At 62.3% G+C, this 22,578-nt stretch overlaps 2 protein-coding genes across 2 annotated transcripts; one reads left to right on the top strand and one right to left on the bottom strand.

Moving 5' to 3' along the window:
• Positions 1 to 7: 7 nt before the first annotated feature.
• AAMP (angio associated migratory cell protein) lies at positions 8 to 4,951 on the top strand. Its single transcript, XM_080599119.1, has 11 exons — positions 8 to 166; positions 605 to 760; positions 983 to 1,102; positions 1,291 to 1,430; positions 1,550 to 1,694; positions 1,879 to 1,962; positions 2,215 to 2,330; positions 2,489 to 2,592; positions 2,852 to 2,942; positions 3,245 to 3,399; positions 3,615 to 4,951. The coding sequence occupies exons 1-11, from the start codon at positions 79 to 81 to the stop codon at positions 3,688 to 3,690; spliced, it is 1,275 nt and encodes a 424-aa protein (XP_080455245.1). The 5' UTR covers positions 8 to 78; the 3' UTR covers positions 3,691 to 4,951.
• On the bottom strand, positions 4,736 to 22,262 carry ARPC2 (actin related protein 2/3 complex subunit 2). Its single transcript, XM_080599123.1, has 10 exons — positions 22,081 to 22,262; positions 14,620 to 14,654; positions 13,481 to 13,593; positions 11,263 to 11,308; positions 10,487 to 10,673; positions 9,984 to 10,077; positions 7,680 to 7,806; positions 6,419 to 6,519; positions 5,620 to 5,720; positions 4,736 to 5,182 (listed from the first exon to the last, which is right to left on the bottom strand). The coding sequence occupies exons 1-10, from the start codon at positions 22,152 to 22,154 to the stop codon at positions 5,158 to 5,160; spliced, it is 903 nt and encodes a 300-aa protein (XP_080455249.1). The 5' UTR covers positions 22,155 to 22,262; the 3' UTR covers positions 4,736 to 5,157.
• Positions 22,263 to 22,578: the final 316 nt, after the last annotated feature.

Below are 22,578 nucleotides of genomic sequence, written 5' to 3'. Positions count from 1 at the left end.
CGGGCCGCGATTGGCGGCCGAGCGGCGGAAGCGGGCGGCGGGGCGGGGCGGGGCGGGGCGGAAGCGGGCAGAGCCGGCATGGAGCCCGCCGAGGGGCCGGGGGCGCTGGGCTTCCACGGCGACGAGGAGATCATCGAGGTGGTGGAGCTGGGCCCGCCCGGGCCGGGTGAGACGGGGCGCGCCGCCGCGGGACCGGCCTCCCCGGGGGGCACCGGCACCGCCGCCACCCCCACCGGGGCCCGCACCGCCCGCGGGGCCTCGGAACTGGCCCGCCCCCCGGCCCCCCTCTGGCCCCCCGGTCGCCCCCCGGTTCCCCTCTGGTCACCCTCTGGCCCCTTCGGTCCCCCCCGACCCCGCCCGGTCCTTCCCCGGTTCCCCTCCAATTCCCTTCCAAGTTCCCCCCAACCCCCTCCTCGGTCCCCCCAAACCCCCTCCTCGGTCCCCCCCGATCCCCCCCCCAACCCCCCAGGTCCCCCCCGTACCCCCCGGTCCCCCCCCGTCCCCACCACTGGCGCCTCTCCCGTCCCCGGTGCCCCCCCCTCCGTCCCCCCGTCCCGGTTCCCGGCCGCGCCGTGCCGTGGCGCTGAGCCCCCGCTCCCCGCAGATGACCTGGCCGACGAGATGGAGGACGTGGACTTCGAGGACGAGGGGCCGGAGGAGGAGCCCGACGGCGAGGCGTGGGAGACGGAGGACGACGAGGGGGTGGAGGGCGGCATGGAGGCGCAGGATGACAGCGAGGTCACGTTCGCGCTGCACTCGGGTGAGCGGGGGCCGCGGGCAGCTGCGGGGCTCGACGGGGCGGCCGCCGGGGAGCGCTGCGCCTCGGGGCCTCCTCCTGGCTTTCCCTAAAGGAAGGAGGTGTGGGGGGGGGGTCGCTGCCAGCCTGACCTCCCCCGGCCCTCCCGGCACCGCGCGGGGTTTGGGCGGTTCTCGGTGGGGGGCGAGCAGCCCCTGAGCAGCCTCCCTCTGCCCTTCTGCGAAGCTTCTGTCTTCTGCGTGAGCCTCGACCCCAAGACCAACACGCTGGCGGTGACGGGCGGGGAGGACGACAAGGCCTTTGTGTGGCGCCTGAGCGACGGAGAGCTCCTGTTCGAGTGCTCAGGTGAGGAGCTCGGGACAGGGTCCCCCCCCGGCTCGGGGCTGCCCACATGAACGGCCGCGTCCCCCTCCCGGCCCCGTCTCGCTGGACGCGCTCGTCCCCAGCTGAGGCTCTGCTGGAGCCGAGCTCCCGATCGTCTTCTGTGTCTGCCGCTTGCTAACCGAGCAGCCTCTGCTCCCTGCCGCCTCTAGGACACAAGGACTCGGTCACCTGCGCTGGCTTCAGCCACGACTCCATGTTTGTGGCCACGGGCGACATGTCCGGGCTCATCAAAGCGTGGCGGGTGGACGCCAAGGAAGAAGTGTGGTCCTTCGAGGTGGGGGACCTGGAGGTGAGCAGCTGAACCCCAGCTCCCGCGGCGAGCTCGGGCTGGCGGCGGGACACGGCGCTGCTCCCCCTCCTCCTGGGGAGCGCCGCCCCGTGACGCTGCCCGTCCCCCTCTCCGCGCAGTGGATGGAGTGGCACCCCCAAGCCCACGTCCTCCTGGCGGGCACGGCCGACGGCAACTCCTGGATGTGGAAGATCCCCAGCGGAGACTGCAAAACCTTCCAGGGCCCCGCGTGCCCGGCCACGTGTGGCAGGATCCTGCCTGACGGTGAGGCACGGGGGGGCCCCTCTGGGGAGGGGAACGTCACCGGCTCTGGCCACGGGACGCTGTTGGCGCTGCTGTCGCCTTGTTCTTCCTGGAGCTGGGGCACCCCAGGGTGCGCAGCCTGCGCTGTTGGGAAGCGAGGGGTGCGGGAAGCTCTGGCTCAGTCCCCCGGGTCTGGCTGCCCTAGGGAAACGAGCCGTGGTGGGGTATGAGGACGGCACCATGCGCATCTGGGATCTGAAGCAGGGAACCTCGCTGCACGTGCTGAAAGGTAGGGAAGAAGCTGAGTGCCTGCCGCGCGCGCTGACTGGGGAAGGGCTTCGGGCGGGCTCTGGGCTCTGTCGCGGTGAAGAGGCAGCACCCGCTGAGCCCGGGGCCTTCCCTGCTGAACTGCCCCGTCCCCGCGGTGCTGGCCCTTGCCGTGGGGCCGCCAGCAGAGCTGGTGCGGAGGCTGCAGGGGGAGGCGCGGTGGGTTTCAGGGCGCGCAGAGCGGAGCTCACGCCTCTCCTGCTCGCCCGCACAGGCCAGGATGGCCACCAGGACCCCTTGACGTGCGTGGCCAGCAACCAGGACGGCAGTTTGATCCTGACGGGCTCCGTCGACTGTCACGCCAAGCTGGTCAACTCTGCCACGGGCAAGGTGGGCGTCCCAGTGTGGGGGCTTCTGCCAGCCAAAAGCAGCCTGCGGTGGCCACCGGTGGCCAGCAGGAGGCGTGCCTGGCCAGCGCAACCACCGCCTCCCAGCTGCTGGGGGGGACTGGGGGCTGCTGGGGGGGCTCACGGGCTCTCCCCCCCCAGGTGGTGTGCGTGTTCAAGATGGAGAGCGCGGCCCCCAAGGCCCCCGCCGGCGAGGGCGAGGAGGCCGAGTCCAACTCGGTGGAGTCGCTGGGCTTCTGCAACGTGTGAGTGGGGGGACGTGGCGTGGTGCTGGGCCGGGGCGTCCTGCGGGCAGGGCTGCTGGGGACCTCTCCTACCAGGCCGTTGTGTTCCCTGCTGGGGACCTCGGGCTGGTTGCTGGCTCTTGGAGCCTTACCGGGGTGTTTCAGTTCCAGCCCCGGCCGGCAGGTCGTCCCCTCATTGCCTCGGTGCTCCGCGGTGCCTTCACACCCTTCCTTCCCCGCCTCCTCCAGCTCCCTGTAACGCCTGTTCCCCTCTCCGCAGGATGCCACTGGCCGCCGTGGGCTACCTGGACGGCACGCTGGCTATCTACGACCTTTCTACACAGACCTTGAGGCACAAATGCCAACATGAGGTACTGCCCTGCACCCTTTCTCCTGGCCTGAGGGGGTCCGAGCCCAGCTGAGACCTCTGCAAACCTCACAAAGCCTCCCTCAGAGCCCAGGGGCTTTCCTGGCTGGCCTGGGGCTAGTTCCTACTTTGTGCTTCTCCCTCAGCTCTTGGGTTTCCCCTGAGGCGGCTGCTGTGCCCGCACAGGGGATGTGCCACAGAGCCTGGCCACGGGGGCCCCGTCTCCTCTCCGCTGTGGGGGTATGGGGGCGCTGGGCCTGGTGTTCGTAGTGCTCACTGTGCTGCCTCCCTGCTCCTGTGCCCCAGTCAGGGATCGTGCAGTTGCTGTGGGAGGAGAGCTCGGCCGTGGTGTACACCTGCAGCCTGGACGGGGCCGTGCGGCTCTGGGACGCCCGCTCGGGGAAGATGATCAGCGAGTACCGGGGGCACTCCGCCGAAATCCTCGACTTTGCCATCAACAAGTGAGCGGGGAGCCCCCAGCCCCCCGTTTTTCCTTGAGGCTGGGGGGCGGGGGGGGGTGTGCAGGGACCTCTCCCCAACCTTTGGGAACCCCCGGGAGTTTGGGTGCTGGGCGGCCTGCTCTGAGACAGGAGGGTCCTGGGGTTACTGCAAGGCGGTCGGAGCTGAGGGACCAAAAGCCCCCAGCCCCCCCCCTGAGCCCCGTCTCCCCCACCAGGGATGCCTCCATCGTGGTGACGACCTCCGGCGACCACCAAGCCAAAGTGTTCTGCGTGCAGCGCCCCGACCGCTAGGGCCGGGCTGGGCGGACGGTGCCCCGGCCCTGCTGGGCGCCCTGTGTACAGCGGGACAGGGGAGAGGGGCTGCACCGCCCTTCTCCAGCGTGTGCTTTGTAATTTTCCAGCCTGCCCCGCTCTGCCCTCCCTGTCTCTGGGGGGGGGGGGGGCTGAGGCTGGGGTTTTGTATGAAAAATGTCTTCTAATTATATAAATTATTTCACTTAACCGGACCCCCCTCCGCTCTGCTTGCTGGGGAGGAAGAGAACCCGGGGAGCCGGGCTCTGTCCCTCCCCGCAGGGAGGATGGGGCTATGGCAGCTCACCGCCCAGCTCCCCCAGCCCGGGGAAGTTCAGGAATTAGCTGCAGCGACATGCCCTGCTCTCTGACTGGGTTGTCCTACTGCTTCCTGCTCCCCGTACGGCCCCCTGCCCCACAGGTAGGTGTGTTTCTTCCTGCAGCAGAGACACCTTCTGTGGCGATGCCTTTGCAGGGTTCCTGGAGAACAGGAGTAGCTGTGGCTGCCCCCCCTTCCCAGTGAGAGCTCAGCCCCGAGCTGAGGGGCGGCAGCTGCTGGTTTTAGTCTGGTCTGGCTGGAGGCAGTGCCTCAACCCCTGGCCCTTGCTGTCAGGAGAAAAGCTAGGGGCTACCGAGTGAGCTAGGAGGGAAGGAAGGGTACGGACTGCTGGCTCAGGGCTCTCACGGCCGGTTAGAGACAGGCGATGCCACGCACGGGAGGACACAGCACGTCAGGAGCCAGGACCCCCCAGCACGGCCCCCGAGCCTCAGCCTGCAGCAGGGGGGCTGGCTCCAGCCTCCCCTCCCCCAGGAGGGGGGCTGCGTCGCAGCCGGGTCCCTGCTGCACCAGGACGCTCGCTCCTAGCCCTGGGCACTGCACCTCCCTTTCAGCCCCAGTGACTGAGAAGAACGTAACGAGCTCCAGGACACAGTAATTCTCCCCCCTGCCCTGATTAGCTCTAATTCCCCCCCACGCTTGTCTTTCCAGACCCCCCCCCCACTTGGCAAAGCCACGTGCGTTGACAAGCCAGAAGCCCACAGCTCCTTAAGATAGAAAGATCTCCTTTATTAATGAACCCCAACAGTATTTCTTCAGATACAGGAGTTTTGAACTCAAATACTCAGAAGAAAACAAGTTAATATTGCATTATTTTCATAAGAAATACTGCAACTTATTTCCGGTAACATATTGCAAAGCGAAACAGCTTGAAAAGAAAAAAAAAAAATTAAAAAAAAAGAAAAGAATCTTAAGTCAATCAAACTGGAATTAAGGTTTGTTTCTTGGAACGATCGAGTCCTCGCAAGCACAGCTCGTTTCTGCAGATTACTCCCCAAACTGTCGTACAAACAGACCCCGATTGCTTGAATTCCTTATGAGCCCACAGAGGTGCAACATTAAAAGCTACGATTATCGGGTAGCAAGTGCCCCAACCTTCGTCCTCCACGGCAGCCTCCGTGACCCTGCTGTTAACGGGTTGTGAACGTCTTCCCCCTGAAAGGATGCAGAGAGATGTCAGTGCGGCCTCGGGGCTGCCTCTGGCTGCCTGCTGGCCTCCAGGGCAGCTTTTTGTCCAGCAGATGCTTGCACCGAGCTCTCAGAGACATGGATAATGCCACTTGGGGGCTCACCGGTGTTTTATAGTGCACCGAGTGCAGAGCAACTGGGAGCAGGCCCCGTGGGGATGCTCCTAGCCCCACTGAGCTGCTGGCCACAGGCTCTGAGGAGCTGCAGCCACACCAGGCAGGAGGAATCTGCTCCGGCAGCCGCAAGCCCCCAGGAAGGGCCTGGCCGCTCTCCCTGCTGAGCTGAGGAGCGGGGCAGGGCCCTGGCAGCACGTTAAACACCACCAGGGGTGGGAGGACACCCTGCAGGCACCGCACATCAGGCCCCCAGCTGCCCGCTCAGCCAGGCCCCGCTTTGCCACTCACGTGATTGTTTTCATTTCTTTCTTCTCTGCATCTGGACGGGCACGGTTCAGCACCTTGAGGAAATCCGATGTTTTTGCCCTCATACGCGTGTGAATATAGGCCTGCAGAAACAACGCGGGGACGCTTCAGCATCCTGCCTTCACGGCTGAGGCTTTAGGTTTTAGATTTTTTAATCTTTCAGCTAACCACCACAGCTCCAGGGCGCTCACAGCTGGCTTTGGAGCAGGAGCGCAGCAGCAGAGATCAGCTGCCACCCGGGCGGTTCAGGTGAGGAATGCCACTCCTGCTGGCCAGGCACTGCTCACTGCCGGACTCCCCGGGAGCTGGGGGTGTCGGGAGACCTGCCCCAGGGCCAGCTGCTGCTGGAGGGCCAGGTAGGAGCCATCCCTCTGCTCCTCAGAGGGAAAGCACCCAGCTCTGCATAGCCCTGGTGGGTGCTCAGCCTCCCTGACCTGCAGGATGAGTGCCGTTAGGGAGACAACAGTGAAAGCTGCTGACCGAACCCCAGTCAAAGCCAGGTCTCTGAGCAATTCCCCTTATTTCTGTTACCACAAAGAAAGAAAACCACGGATTGAAAAGGGAGAAAACCTGACTTTGCTGCTAGAATGGGAAGCACCAAAGGGCAGAGAAGGTGATGACGTGCCCTTTGCAACCCCGAGTGACTGCGGAGGGCAATGCCGGGGCCCTACTCAGTTCTCAGGGCCAGGGGAGGGGAGCGCCCCTACTCTGTGCTTCTCTGCAGTCCCCAGGTGAGAGGGGCCACACCTCCCATTTCCCCCCAGCCGCAGCCCCTTGGTACCTTTGAGCACTTGATGTGATAGTGCAGGTAGTCCCGGAATGTGTGGATCAGGTTTATGGTGTTGTCTCTGGCAGCAGCATTGGTGTGACGGGGGAACAGCACTGAAAGAAGAGCGGCCACACAAACCCGTTATCCCCTCCCAGAGCTACAGAAGGGTTTCGGATTCCTCTGGTGCTGCAGGCTTTAGGACGCGCTGCCCTGGGTGCCTGCTCTGCTCTCTACAGAGAGCCCATTACCGAGCTGCATAATCAGGATTAAGCACCACTTGTGATTTTAAACACGGGGCTGAGCAGTGCTTTCCCACCCGCTGTCACATGCTCAAGTCTCTCGCAGCAGCCTGGACGCAGCTGGAGGACAGGCGAGGCCGCGTGCCCAGAGATGACGACACCCTAGGGCAGAACTGCATGGACGCGTCTGCGTCTGCTACCTCGGTGCCGTGGCCCAGAGCCGGGGGCTGAAAGCCCTTCTGTCCCGGTGGCCATCTCCCCTGGGACCACCAGGTCAGGTAACGGGGCAGCTGCTCCCAGACAAGGAAGCAGTCTCGCTGGCAGCCCGAGGCCGGGGCCTGGTTAAGTGCCCCGCGCTCAGGGCACCGTGCCCAGCGTGGGAGGAGAGCAGTGCTGGCTCTGCTTCCCCCTCCAGTGTCTGCGCTCCAAACCGCAGCCGTGCCCGGCCTGAGACCTCCCAGCAGATCCAGCCATGACCCCCCAGTCTCTCTCCCTTCAAACAGGGGCAGGGTTTGGACTCCTCAGCTCTGCCATCCCCTTTGCCGTCCAGGAGGAACACCTTTGCGGGCAGGGGAAGGTGTTTCACCAGAGACAGAAGCGTTTGGCCGAGAGCAGAGAGGAAGAGCCGGAGACGCAGAGCTCGCAGCCCCGCTCCTGCCAACGACTGCTGCTGCGGGTCCAGCACTGCACAGATGGCTGCAGCTGGACCAGCCACAGATACAGTCACACGCCCGTGAGAAAGAAGCCTCTGTTTTCCACGGTATCACACCAAATTTCGCTTGGTCCCGCCAGCACGTGGCTCACTGCCCGCTCCCATGCTTACGGCCCCGTGCAGAGCTGAGGTGGCCTGACGCTGCAAAGGGACGCGAGGGAGGGAGGGGGACACGATACACAACGCAGCTCCGGAGTCCCTTCAGGCCCAGTGACCCACTTGAACACTGAAGGAAGGTGAACTACTTTTTGGTCCCCATACAGCAGCAGGAACCTCCCTTCCTCTCCCTGAGTGTCCCCACGCCCCGGAGCTGCCTGCTTACCAAAGGTGATGTAGCCAATATTGTCGCCGACGGCTGCGTCTGTGTCTTTCAGCTCCAAGGGTGGCTCCCTGTGGCTGAAGAGCACCTGTGGGGCTGTGTGACTGGCCCGGCGACCCTCCTTGAACTCCTGAACAAGACAAAAACACGGCGATTCCCACCATGGCACGCCAGGCAGCAGGACAGGAAAGCAAACGGGGCTCCCCTCTCCCGCAGGGTAACTGAGCAGAAGTTTCCCAGCTTTCCCTGCATGAGCCAGATTCATCGGGTCAGGCCTCTGGAAACCAATCCACATGAAGCCACGTGGCTGCCCTGCGTGTACTCGTGTCCCTAGGGCAGCCCCTCAGCTGGGGCAGCTTTCAGGGACATGGGAGTACTGCGTGCGTGGGACACCTCAGGCTGAGCAAGCACAGCTCCTACAGCAAAGTCAGCACCGTCGGTGCTTCCGGGGAAAGCGGGCAGCACCCCTCACTCCAGAGGAAAGGAGATCCTCCAGAAGGGCTGCAGAGTCTCCACTGCACGTGGTTTAAAGGCTCTGCCATTTCAGAGAGCATCTCCCACCAGGTGGCTTTACCTGGGCAATAAGAGGCATCTATGGGGTTTGAAACTTGTGTGCAAGGCCCGCTCCTCCCAGCTCTTCTCTAAGCCCTGAAACAACACCTCCGGGCAGGGAGATCCTTTCCCACCAGGGAACCTCCCAGGGAGCAGCGAACGCTCATTTCACGCGGAATAAACCGGCTCTGCATTTCGGGACTGTCTCTAAATGGGGCTGGGAAAGTCCGGACCCCATTCTCCTGTCCTGAGGCAGAGCAATCTCCCCCCCCGCCTCACTGCCCCCCAGCCCAGCCCACACACCAGCAGCTGCCCTTGGCCTCTCCTCCCTTCTCAGCACAGCGTGCCCCAGGAAGGGCAGGAGCGCCCGTGCTCCTGTTAGAGAGCCAAGTAGTTCACCGGGGTTTCCTTAATGGAATGCTGAGCTTGCACTTCTGCCTGCTTACCCCAGAGGGTGAAGGGTTTCACATGGCTTCACTGGTTAGTTAATGGCCAGATTTTCTCCACGAGAGCCCAGATAAGCAGCTGGATGTTACGCAAGAGCAATAGCTGGAGGGAAGGAGCCAGCGTGACTCAGAGTGGAAACTCTTGTGGCCAGGCAGGAACAGGATTTGCTGTTCTGAAAACCAAGAACTTGGGAGACGCACACTCCGGGACAGCCGCTCCCTTGAAGCCTTGCCCTCTGCCCAGGAGCCTCACAAACCCCATTTTGTTCCACTTCACACCTCCCTGCTGGTTTATAAAGCTCAATTTCGGGCTATGGGCAATGCCGGTGGGGAAAAGGTCAAAACCAGAGCAGCTGCCCTGCCCACAGCTAAACGCGCAGACAGCAAAGCCATGAGATAAGACGCCCACTGCTGCCATCACAGCAGACCCTGTCGCAACGATCTCTGACGCAGGTGAACTGGTATCCAGCAAACTGGGCCAGTATCTCGCTGCCCACAGGCCTGCCAGCAGACAGGAGGTCAGCTAGGCTGGCCAGCGACATGGGTGGATGCTGAAACCAGCTCTGACTGAGCCCTCCCCAGCCGTAAGCAAACCCAGCGTCCCAACCTCTGCAGGCCAGACACGGGCACTGCCAGGCTACGTGTTTCCTACAGCCCCCTGAGTGCCTCCGGGCTGAGCGGCAGTTGCAAAGGGCGGCTGAGACCAGAAGTACTTGGCATTACCGACTGATTTAAGTGCACAAGCTAAGCTTCGCAAAGCTCAAACCCAAGAGCCCATCACAGCACATAACAGCGGTCACACGGGGCTCTTCCCGGCCTGAGTCCTTCCGCAACTTTTGGGCATTGGCAGGAACAAGCTTCAGAGGCGAAGACGACTCTCAGCACCACCCAGACACAGCGCATCACCTCGCCTCCTCTGCTCCTTCTGCGGCCTCCCCACCGTGCTCACCTCCTCGGCTGCCTGGCGACCCCCACAGCACAGCCAGCCGTGCTACAGGGCCTCGACACGGAGACTGAAGTATTTACGCGGTGCTTTCCATCTGCAATATGTAACGTGCTTGATTGCCCATGCCAGGAAGCCCATCAATAATTAAGAGGTCAGTGCAGGAGCCTGGATTACGAGATATGCTGCCTCTGCCTGTCAGCACGGCTCTGCCATCAGACCGGAGCCCCGCGCAGCATTTACATGCGTTAAACCACCTGTGAGCTCCCTTCTGCCTAACATCTGCTTGCTCAGCGAGGCTGCTTCAAGTGAGAAGCGAACTGAGGGCCAGACCTCACCCTTTCTCCACGATGCTTGCTTCCATACCTGCATAAACACCTTTCCAATCACCACGTCGTCGTCATCCTTAAATACCGTGCTGAACACAACTGTGACGCGGTCCTTTTTTGCCTCCACATACCTGTAGGGGGGGGAGAAAGGAGAACCCAGCTGTGAACAGAGCTGCTGGAGCTACAACTGGATGAGGCGGCAACTGCGTGACAAGCTCAGGTAGACGCAACAAACACTCACAGGCCCGCCTGCTGGAAACTTCCCCTCCCTCGAGACAGCATTTACATGGAGCAAAACATTTCTGTTGGGAGCGGCCGATTCCTTTCCTGCATGCAGCCACAAGTGCTACTGCTAATAGAGGCTCTCGTATAACATCTCTGCAGCCTGAGGGGTGAGCATTACCCTCCTAGGCTCCTCACAGCCTAGGACAGGCCCTTAGTACCATGCCAAAGCACAGAGCAATAGCATTTCCTGACTTTCCGCCACATCCTACAGCTCTGAGCAGAAGAGGGAAGTGTACTGACAGCTTGAACACTTACATTGTCTCATCGTCCCTGTAGTGGATGACGGCTCTTTTCTCTCCTTCTTTGCCCTCTTCCTGGAATTTGAAATACTTCTCAAAGACCGAAGCAAAACAGTTGCGCTTCAACATGCCGGCTTGGTGCACGATAGCATCCTTGTCTGCTGGAAGGTTCTCCAGGTCGTAGAGCAAAGAGACGTTGTAACCTGGGGAGGGACAGACACTAACCTGAATCGTCTACGCGGGGCCTTAATGCAGCCAGGCACGCATTTTCCAGCAAGAGACACCTACAGCCCAAGCACCCCTGCCACCGTCTGTCCCACCTTTGCCTTGAGGCCTTCCAAAAGCCCCGGGGGCGACTGCTTCCCACCCCACCGCCGCCAGGAGCCGTGCCCGCTGGGCACGCGGCCAGGGCAACATTCCCGGGGCTCCTTCCCCAGCTCCGAGACACACGTGCGGGCTGCGCCGCTCCTGAGTTTTTGCAGCGAGTAGGAAGAGATGCTGTCACAGGTAACCATGGTTTTCCTCTGCCTCACAAAGCGTCTTTGCGAAGAACAAAGACCCAGGCGTGAGGAACAGAGGCTTCCCGGGGGAGGGCTGCGCTGAGAATTACAGCTCGTGCTGCGAGCTGCTTCAGCCCTGACGCACGCAAGCCACCCTTTCAGTTGCCGTTCGCTGCACAGACACACAGAGAGCAAGCTCTGGAAGCGCGGCCTTCATCTGAGCGTTTCTGAGGTGACTTGAGTCGCTCTGGAGCTGCACTCACACACACTGTAAATATTACAGCAGGGTTACCTGATTCGGGATTTACCAAGTAGTTTCCATAGACTTTCTTCAATACCTAGGAAAGAAATGGACATTTTTTTTTTCAGAAGTGTGAAATTTAGATTTTTTTTTTCCAAAAAAATCGATTTTTTTCTCAAAACACTGAAAGCACAAGCTGTCTGAGTTGCTCCCGGCCTGCACTGCCTAGGCCTTGTTTGGTGTCCATTTAGAAACACCAAATTACAGGCATCTGCCTCCCCATGTCTAACGGAGCACGGACAAATAGCCAAGTCATCGGCTTCTTGTCGTATTGCCTGCTCCTTCTCCCTGAGCCCCACTGGCAGGGAACAAGCTGCAGGAAGGGAGTCAAAACCAGAACTTCAAAAAGTTCTTTCTAGTCTTGAACTTGTGCGGGCAAGAAACCCCCTTCCACATGCCTCGTGTCTTCAAAGGAGAACGGTCAGCAGAGCTGGACACAGCAGCTCTGAGGGCTACAACCCTCCTCCCGTCCTGCGGGCAGCCCCCAGGGGTTCAGGGTGCAGGAAGCCTCGCAAAGCACGCCCCGGCCCTCTCCTTGCATGCTCGGAGATGAGGTCAGGTGCAGCGTGGCCGAGCGATCGCCTGCCTTGGCCTCAGCCCATTCCGTGGGACAGACGGGGATGGAGAGGAGACTGCCAGGCAGCTTGGATGCCTCCCAGAAGCAGAGCCGCCCACAGCACAGCAAAAACCCTTTCTTCAGGCATAATCACTGCTGAATTTTACATCAATGGCAATTTTCAGCTGAGCCACAGCTCTGTGTCAGTGAGGGGGCCGGGAACAGGAGGTATTTCGCAGAGAAGAACAGAACGACGCTGTGGCAGAACTGGCCCTCCTGGGATGACACCCACCACCACGCAAAGAGGATGCACGGGCTCTCTGCACGCCAAAACCTCCTCTCAGCAGAAAGCCTGCCTGCAGCGGCCCGGGGAGATGCTCTGCCTTAGTAGGAACCCCACTTTGGCTTCGCAGTGGGGTTTCACCAGAGACCGAGCGGAGGAAGTGCAGAAGCAAGCTCCATCTTCTCCAGGGAAGCACGGAGAGAAACAGTTTGTTAAACAGCGGTTTTAAAAATGTAACTTCTATTTAGTCAGCACTCCCAAGGCAGGCCTGCAGAGATCCCATCTTCCTCTCAGATCCTGACAAGTCGGCTGTCAGCTGCCCTCGCTGCCAGCACGGCACCACGGCCCGCACACCGCTGCCACCGCGGCGGCTGTTGGTGTCAGGCTACCTGGCTACGGCGCAGAAAGCGTCAGCCCCCTGCCCACCGCGGTGCTTCCCCTGGGATCACACGCCGTGCCAATCCTCACTAAACGTGCTGGGAAGGCTCCAGCAGCAGCAGCTTCGTGGGGCAGCTCCCACTGCCCTGTGGCACGGGGGCAACGCTGCCGCTCAGAAGTTCTGCGTACAGGGACCAGAAAGCAGGACGCCGAGTCGCGTTTATTCTGACTTTGGTAGCTCTTGTCGCAACCTGCAGGAATTCACTTTGGGTTCAAGCCTCCTGTTTCTTGCCAGACTCTCTAATTCATGGAACAGTTTCCTTGTTTCCCTCCGAGGACAGACACCCAGTGGCAAAAACCTGCAGGGTGAACCCCATTTGCTAACATGAGGAGATTTGAAAACTGACTCAGGAACTGAGTCACACTTCCTGCCTCGCGACCCAACCACAGCTCAGAAAGGCTCCTTCTTTCTACCATAAATGGCCCTCCGCAGCCTGAGCCCATTCAACAGGAACTGAACCTGCTACTTCACACAGCAGCAGCAAAAGGGGAACCAGGCAGTGTGCAGATCAAGGTCCGCGCACACAGCTGGAGCCCACCACTCGCTCTCAAGTGTGGTTAGAGTCAGACGAGCAGCGCCATGGGACTCCGGAGTTGTCTTGATGCCTTCCCTCGCTAGCGGGCACAGAACATCTGCCGGGGAAACTACTTCTGCCAGGCCTTGCACTCCTTGGGAAGGGATTTCAGAATTAGCGATGCCTTTTGCCTTTCAGGCTGTACGGTCAGAAAAGATGACTGCTTATTCACGAGAGAATGGGAACGTACTTTGTCTTCTAGCAAAGCGGGACTCCTGTTTGGCACAGGAGCGTCAGCACAAGACGGAAGAACAGACGCTTCTCTGCGAGTCAGACCCTAACATCACAAGGACATTGCCTGTGCTGATAAAGCATCTGTAGGCTCAAGGCCCCGGATGTCCAGAGATGCTTACTCACCTCGTCAGCACCGTGTTCCTGGAGTTCTTTGTAGAATTTCAGAGAAATACTGACCATCACTTTTGTCTTATCTCCATTGGGGTTTGAAATATGGTAAAGGACTCCATCGAAGTCTGTGAAGCAAGAGAGAAAAACGTGAGGAACTTGAGAGGGACCGTTTCCTATTTCTGGGCAACGCTTTCCCTGCGTGTTCTAGGAATTACATAGAGCGACACGTTTCCTCCTGCCCCAGCCCTCACAGATACACCACGAGAAACCCCTAACACCACACAGGGAGACCTGTTATCATTCAAAGGGCTGAAACAGCTTTGACATCTGTCCATCACAGGGAGATCTAGCCTGGTGTCACTCAGCATCCCCGGCAAATCTGCTCGCGTTCAGTGCACGAGGACACAAACGCGCGGAGATGGGAGCCTTCTGGATGCTAAGCACAGCAAGCGACTGACGTGCCCACCAGGTCAGAGCTGCAGCCTGGGGGAGGAAAAAAAATCTGTCAGCAGAGCGAAGGCAGCTCAGCCACTGCCTGCTGAGCTTCCACTTCACCGCAGAAGGGGCAGCGAGGGCAGCAGGGGGGCAAGGCAGCCCCCCGGCCACCCAGCACGCCCCGCTTCCCCGCACAGATTCCTGGTAACAGCAGCGAGACATCGGCTGCTGATGAACGCTCGTACTTCCTCGACGCTTCTCATCCTGGAGAGGAAGCTTCAGGCTCTGAATTCACCTTGCCCGTCACCCCAAGCCTGCTTTCTAACAACCCTAACCGGGTGGTGCTAACGACCTACTAACAAACAGAACCGATTTCGGGCCGGAGAACAGGCGAGGTAACGGAGCTGTCCAGCGCTCACACAAGAAGTGCCGCGGCCGCTGAACGCACCGCTGGGGGCTAAGTCCCAGGGAAGGCGGACGTACAGAGAAAGCGGCAGGGCAGCCGACGGGAGACTCTGCTCCCGCAGCACACAGCCCCCAGCTCTGGGCGTTCACTCAGTCTGTCCCGGCGCTGCTCTTCCCTCTGCCAGTGGTGCTGGGTGAATTTGGGTGCACCAGGCGGAACCACAGGCAGGCCACTCGAGACAGGCCCCCCCCCCCCTTTTTTTTGTTTTTCCATTTTTATTTTAAAAAGGTCAGGAGAATTCAGCACTTACCTGCAAATGTTACTTCTACTGCCTCTGGTTTATTTCTGAAAAAAACAAAAAACGCACAGGAGGTAAATGAGAAATCAAACAGCAGCCTCCAAGCTGTGAAGAGAAGAGGATTAATTTCCAATACTCTACTTCTCACGAGCAGCTCTGAAAAACCTTCTAGTTCCTGCTGTTCAAGGAGCAGATAGCCTTTGACAAGAAACCTTGGCTCACTCCCCATTCCTATAAGAACCAGTCTTACCAGAGACGATACGAAACGGGCCTCGAAGCTGGCAGAGACTGCTATTATTCAGCGTTCACTAATAGATTTCGAGATCACAGACTGCAGATCTCAAGTTAGCAACGTCTGAAAAAGCTACTCGTTACAAGGGAGTTTGCTTGACCGAGCACACTCGCCTCGCAGACCCGCGAAGATGCACGATTCAGGGGACGGGCTCCTCTGCAAGCTCTCGTGATACCAGGTGACGGAAGGGATGTAACAGCTGAGCAATCCCTCCTGACATGCCCCCTTCACCACCGCCAGCAGCTCTGCAAATCCCTTCATACAACTCGCTTGCAGAGGAGAGTTTGGGCTGGCAGCAAAGCACAGGAGGAAACTTTTTGGATGCCCGTTTCATCCTGACCCCCACCTTCATCCCTACGCACCCCGACACTACGCCAACGACCGCTGCAGGGAAAAAGAGAGACGTGGGTTTGCCCTAACGCTGCCAGTGCCTTCTTCAGGATCTCAGAGCAGCACCAGAAGCATCTCGCAAGCCTACGGCGCGTCGCTTACGCTTTAGATACGCGGATTTAGTAACGTCTTAACAGACAGCATTCGCCAGTTTGTCCACGGTCTCTAAGATAGCTGGATCCTGTGAACAATCTGCTTCTGCAAGGTGAATTTGTTCAGACTGGCACTACACGAGTGCTTCAGCAGCTCCAAGGGGACCCTTATTAATAGGCCGTTCTCCACCGGGGAGCGATGCAAAGCTGCCTCCACCACCGGCAGCGGGGGTGGGGAACCAGAACAGGGTAAAAATGCCAGGCGACTGCATCTCCTCTTCGGTGTCAAAAGCACACAGCATTACATCGAGCACAGGCGGACGATGCTGGTCCCGTCTCACAGCCCGGAGAAATCCCAGAGTTCACCCGCCACCACCAGAAGAGAACACCCCAGCCAAAGCCCGCGTGCTGAGCCAACCTCGTGGGCTCAGCCAGCGCCGCGCAGCGACCTTTTGCCAGAAGTTGCTCTGTCAAGGCACAAGGATCCCGCCGGGCAGCAGGCACACCGTGGTGCACGCAGCAAGGAGGCGAGACAGAGGCGGAGGAAGCACCAGCTCGGTATTTACCTTCCTTCACCTTATCCCAGAGAGGTGTGAATGGTATTTTTCCCTGCTCAGCAGAAAGCACTGTTCTTCCAACCGCTTTTCTGCGGGCAGCCTCACTGCTGGAAGCCACGAATGACCACGGTGTGCTCGAACCAACGACAGGCAATGCAGAGACACCGGGGCACCGAGCAGCACCAATCCCGGAGCGTGCACAGGGCCAGCTGTGTCTTACTTGGGCGGAAGGGGAGGAATCACGCCCCAACCAGGGATCCCAAGTGGAAGGGACGAGGTGGTGGTGCTGCTTCCTGAGTCGTTAGCTGCGAAAAGCATCAGCCCTTTCTGCTGGGAGACCGGAGAGATACTGTCTTTTGTGCTGCATCCCTGAAGGTGAAAACCACGCGCTTGAAAGAAGCGGTGTGAGCGCACCCAAGGCAGGCCCTTTATTTTCAGGGCTGCCCCGGTTACCTGGGACCTCTCCCGCTCTCATCCTCCCTCCCCGGCCAGGCTGAGGATGGAGGCTCGGAGCCTCCCTGGCCGCACGTTTAACGCTGGGTTTTGAAGAGGGGAGCGATCCCCCAGGTCGCATCGAAACCGCCGCTGCCCAGCGAGGACTGCTCGAAGCAGAGGTGGGAGAAAATCCCAGCGGTCCCACAGGGCCAGTCGATGCAGCCGCGCTCTCCTTTTAGAGGCACCGCACTCAGACTCGGCAATCAGCGTGGACGGCAACATAAATTTTACGAAAAAAGAAACCCATGTAGGAAGCTTTAAAGATAGCACAGTCAGGCACACGAGAGCTAGGCATATTAAAGAGGACGCATCCTTAAAGCTCGGCTCCGTCTCCTGAGAGGTAACGCCGCTCAAACCCCAGTCCCCGCGCACGCGGAGCTGCTGCCTCCCGGCCCCCAGCGGCCCTCCGAACACAGCGCCTCGCCCCGGGGAGCAACGGAGCGGTTTTGCCGAGGAAGGACCATTATGCCCCGCTCGCTCAGCCAGCGCCTCGGCAGAGGGGAGAAGAACGCCTCGGCACGTTATTTCGGAAGCCGTCCGAGATCGCGCACCCGCGGCGGGTTAAGAGCCCCACGCGCCAGCCTTTGTTCTGCACACAAAAGCCCGGGGCCGGCACGGCCCCATTTCCGCGCGTTTCCTCGCGGAAGCAGCTTCCTTTTACCGCGGATTTTCCAAGCGGCTCAGCTCTCGGCCTCGGGGCTGGCGAGGAGGAGGGAGATTTAGGGGAGAAGCAGGTAACCGGGCGCAACTGCCCAGTGCTGGATATTCGGCGGCCTCCCGGCAGGCAGCCTGCTGGGGGAGCGCTCACGTGAGCCGCATGCAGAGCTCCTGGTGGCCACGCCGAGCCGTGCCGCGCCGTGCCGCGCCGCAGGACGGCTTTCAGCCTCGTGCAGGGGAAGGCAGGGAGGCTCCCGGCCCTCGCAGGTCAGCAGCGTTACGACCCGGCAGCTCAAAGCGCTTCTATTTATTCCTCTGGCTAACCTCACCAGCTACCCAAAGCGTTTCTATGCCGGGCGAGTCGTCCCCTTTCGCAGCTCGTCCCCCCGCCGAGGCGTCCCCAGACGGAGGAGCTCTCGCTTCCGGAGGCGCGCACGCCGCCGCTTCCCCTCGACCTGCCGCCAACCCCACCTGCAGCCAGCACAAATAGATAGCAGCGGGGACGTGCCGACGTGCCCGTGGGACCCCCCCAGAGTGCCGCACGAAGCTCTGGGACACCCCGACCCGCAGTCCTGCCAGCGGCCCGAGCCTCGCCGTGCCCAGAGGACCACGGGCAGCGTGCCCGCCCTGCCACCTCCACCCGAACCGCGGCTGCCCCCACAGCCGTCCTTTCTGGCTGCCGTCCGCCCAGCACGGGCCGTAAAACCGGCCCTCACGCCGGGAACACCAGAGGCGCTGCCTCTCTGCTGCACACCAGATCTAGCCCAGGCCTTGCCCGAGCTCAGGAGCTAAGATGGCAGCTGCCGGTAACGCTCCGCAGGTCTGGAGGCAGAGCCGCGTCCGACCCCACCCGCCCCCTGCTGTAACGATCAGAGGCCCCGACAGGTTGTGTGCCCTCATCCCCCCCCCAGTTCCTCTCCAAACGGCCCCCGCGCCGAGCCCATCTAATGCAAAGCCAGCTCCAGATCAGCTTTTTCACCCCGGCAGCACGTCCGAGCACAGCCGCGGCGCCCGTGGAGGGATGCCAGCAGGCACTTAGGAGCAACAGCAAACCTCTGACAGCATTTCCTCAGTTCTCATTCGGCCGACTTCCAAACTTCCCCGCCCGGCTCTCGGGGCGCGGAGGCTCTCAGCCATACGTTAACAGCAAATTTATGGACAGAGGAGCGACGTCTGTAATTAGGCAGAGCCCTCATCCCCTCTATTAAACAGAGCTGCGTGTAAATGTGAGCCTGGCCAGCCGCAGCCAGAGCTGCCTGAAGCATCTCCCACGTCACAATTCAGGCTTGTACCCAACGCAGGGAGATGGCAATTATTTTAAAAGCCGCAGGCATGCAGATATTCTAATATTTTGCTCCGTAGGAGGGGGAGGAAAAAGAAGAAAAAGGGGGGGGGGGGTGTGGGGAATATGCCAAAGCTGAGAGCTTCCAGCTCGGAGCGGAGCTCGCAGATCGCTGGAGTCGAGGCGCAGCTTGGAGAGAGCGAGCCAGATTCAGACAGACTGCAGGCTCTCGCTGCAGAAAGGTCACCCCAATAAAAAAATTATGAGCAGCGGCTAAAATTATCCGCACGGTTCCTCCACTCCCGGGCCCTGCTCGGCCAACAAAAGCTGCTTTGCGAGAGCCCAGCACCCCCGCCACGAACCCGAGGAGCGCCGGGCCACGCGGGCACGAGCAGTCCCCACGGGCGGCAGCCCCCAGCGCCGCGCAGAGCGGGGCCAAGACCTGCCGGGGACGGGGGGGGGCTGTGCTGGGGGCTGCCTCCCCTCGTCCTGCACCTGGGCAGGAGGCGAGATGCCCGGGGGACGAGGCAGGGCTGCGGGCAGGAGCCCCGCGACGCCTCCCTGGGCGATCCGTAGCCAGCAGGGCAGGCGGCCTGCGGGAAGGGACTCGTTCCACGCGCACCCTTCCCCGCGGCTCCCCTGGCGGAAGCACTCCCGGGGGTAACCCGGAGCAGAACCCGAGAGGAAAGCGGAGGCTGGAGCGCTGGCAGAGCGACCCGCACAAGCCTACCGCTGCGGGCCGAGGCTGCTGCTCGGGGCAGGGACCTGCCTGGTGCCGCCCGCAAGCTGCCGTCGGCGCGGAGCCGCGGTTTCCGCGCTGAGCCGCACTGCGGCGCGCAGCCCCCGTGGAAGGAGCGGGATTGGGAAAGCCGACAGGGCCAAGCACAGCCAGCTTTGCCCCTTTCATTTTAGCCCAGGTCGCTTCCCCCAGAGCCACAGAAGCATCTGTGTCAGCGAGAAGGCGGGGTGGCAGAGGGGCGCCCGCTGCTCCCTGAAGCGCTGCAGCCCCGGACTGGCGATCAGAGCCCGGCGGGACCCGAAGCTCCTCCGCCCCCCGAGCACATCCAGCAGCCCCCAGGCTCTCAGCTGCCCCCCAGACTCACCTGTCACAGCGCCAAGCTCACGTCACCCCATCTCACCCAGCGCTCGGCCTTCCTGTCCAGGCTGGAGCGCTGTGCTGCGGCGCAGATAAGCACCGAACCGCCCCAAGAGGGAAGCAGCACAGCGCGTCTGGGGGCAGCCCCGGCCAAACTCCCCAGCCAGCCCGCAGGAGCTGGCCTGCAGCAGGGAAGTCGAAGCTTCGGCTGTTTTCCTGCAAAGGCAGCAGCCGCGAGGGCCTGCAGACCGGCACCTCTCAAAGGCTGTACAGAAACCTGAAATTTAACTGGGGATTCTCTGCCCTCCGCCTCCAGCCAAGGGAAAAGTCGCCCTGTTCTCCATTTGTGCAGATTTGTTTTCTTTTTGCACGGTGGGTAAATACTCAGTTTATTCTCTCGGCACCTGCAGAAGCTCAGCCGATGTCCGAGCTGCCCCACGCGCTCCCCCGTACCCACCAGGCATTGCCCCCGCCTCGACAGTCGGGCGCCCCCAGCTTTCAGCAGCAAGCTCCTAACTGCAGTTATCTTAACGGATTCCAGTAGCTTTAGGCCGTGATTTAAACGCGTGGTCCGGTCGCAAGAAGTCGCTTTGAAACGAGAAATTAGAGCATTAAATTTAAAAAGCACACTACCTGGGGCAGAGGGGACCGACGCCACCCCTGCCACGGAGCAAGGCTCTGGCGCGGGGCTCGGAAGCAAACGCTGCCCTGATCCCCAGCCGGTGCTGAGGGCACCGGGCACACCTGCCCCAAGAAACCCGCACGCTGCACCTGCCCCGTCACTGCTTTGGAGGAGACGAGCCATCCCCTCCCGCCTCCGGGCTCGGTGTCACCGGAACGACCCTGAATTTGCAGCCGGAGGGAGAAGAAATTTCTCCTGAACGAACACAGCGCAACACCGCTCCCCGGAGCCCTGAAACCGGGAGGAAATCCACCTCTCTGCACACCTCAGGGCTCTGCCACCGCCTCCAGACTGCCCGGGCTGGGGGGCCTCAGCACGAGCACGGAAGGAAATGCAGAAGTGCACGACTCCCTCCGCTTCAGCAGCAGACTCAGGGCCCAGCGTTTATGCAGGACCGTCGCCCAGCTGGCCCTTCCTCCACACAAAGGAGCGGCCCGCAGACGAACAGGAGGACCGTCGGCCACGCTCACCGCGAGGAAGAATCGATGCAGGAAGCATCGGCAGAACGGAAACCCCGGAGGCCGGGGGCTGGCGGCGAGCGAGCAGCCCCCATCCGTACCAAGTCGGGGTTTTGGGGCGCACTCGGCCGCACGCTGTCCCCTCGCTGCCACCCCGGCATTCACAGCGAGGCGCGGGGACGCACGCCCGGCCTCCTCCCTGGCGTCAGGCGGCGACGAGCGAGCGTTTCTGCCACACGCCGCCGACCCCCAGCCGTGCCGTTTTTCCTAACGGAGGCGGTGCTGCGGCACTCACCCGGGAGCTCGCTCTGCCCGGCTGCGTTCGACAGCTCGAGGAGAACACAGAGCCTGGCTGCGGGGAGGAGGGCAGCTCGGCTACCCCACCGGGCAGGGCGGGCCGGGAGGTGATGGTGTGAAAAAAAAAAAAAAAAAGAAAAAAGCGAGAAGTCAACCGAGAGGGGAGCGCAGAGGAAACGGCCCCTGTCACAGGTCCGTACGCAAGAGGCGGAGCGCTTCAGAAGCCGCTGGAGGAAAAGGTGGCACAGAAAACGGCCCCGCCGGGGGTCCCTTCCCGGAGCAGCCGGGGCAGGCCCCACCCCACAGCCACCAGCGCCGCGCTGCGCTCCTCCAGGCTTTCTCCCCACGCAGAGGTGCCCGGTGCCGCTCGTGCCGGCGGTCACGGTGTCCCCACGGGTAGCTAGGCCGCAGATCAAGCCACCCACGGGCAGCCCCGCACTCAGCCGAGCACCTCCACAGCCCCGGCGCTGTCAGTGACCCCAGCGCCGGCTCCCCGGGGGCTGAGGCAACCGGGCAGCGCCGCAGGTGCCCCCACGCCCCGCCCCGGCACCGGGACCTGCCCCGGCCCCAGCCCTGCACCCCCCGGCCAGGACCCGCGAGCCCCTGCTGGGGATGGCCGAGGGGTGCGGCAGGAACCCAGGCGACGGCTGCGGGCTCGGCTCAGCCACGCGCCGGCTTCCTGCCCCTCACCCCCTGCCCCAGCCCCGCACCACGCCGGCCGGGAGCCCGCCGCCCCCCCGCCGGGCCCATCCTCACCCCCTCAACGCCGCAGCCCCCGCAGCCCCTCCCCAGCCCCCGGGCCCTGCCCGCCGCCCCCTCCCCTCCCTTCCCCTGCAGCCGTGATCGCCTCCGCCGCCCCCATAGCCCCCCATTCCCCCCCCTCCCCCCCCATTCCCCCCTCCAACCCCCCCCCCACCCCGTGTCCCTCCCTCCCGCGGCCCAGCCCCGTCCTCCCCCGGCTCCCCGCGGTCCCTCCCCTCCCGTCCCCGCCCCGGTGCCCAGCCCCGGCAGCGCCCAGTCCCTCCCCGCCCCCCCCAACCCCCACCCCCCCAATCCATCCCCCCCCACCCCCTCAGGCCCTCAGGCCTCCGCCGCCGGGCCCCGTTCCCCGGCAGCCCCCCCCCCCCCCTCGCCCCCCGCTCCCCGCTCCCCGCTCCCCGTTGCCGGGGCCGTACCCGGCGGCGGCGCCGTCGAACTTGAGGGTGAGGGTCTCCTCGACGATGCGGTTGTTGACCTCGAGCAGGATCATGGCGGGGCCGGGGGGAGCCGAGCCCGCTGCGCGCACCGGGGGACCCGCCCGAGCCCTGCGGCCGCCGCTTCCGCTCTGCGCGTCCCCGCGCGTCACTTCCGGGCCCCGGCCGCCGAGCGGGGCCGGGCGGCGGCGGCGGGAGGGGGGGGGGGGCGGAAGGCGCACGCGCGGTCGAGCCTGGCGAAGCCCCGCCTCCCGCGCTGACGTCACGCGGAGGGGGCGGGGCCAAGGAGGGGGCGGGGCTAGGGAATGCGGGGGGCGGGGGGAGAGGGAGGGGGAGGAGGAGGAGGGGGGGGGGGTGGGGGGGGATTTGGGGGTGTCCCAGGGAATTGGGGGTGTTCCTGGGAATTAGGGGTGTTCCTGGGAATTAGGGGTTCCCCAGGGAATATAGGGGAGCCCCAAGGTATTAGGGGTGTCCCTGGGA

Source organism: Anser brachyrhynchus (genome assembly GCF_964034855.1).
Source record: "Anser brachyrhynchus genome assembly, chromosome: 7".
Lineage (NCBI taxonomy): Eukaryota > Metazoa > Chordata > Aves > Anseriformes > Anatidae > Anser > Anser brachyrhynchus.
The sequence above is the reverse complement of the archived record's forward strand: the minus strand, read 5'-3'. Positions and strand labels throughout refer to the sequence as shown.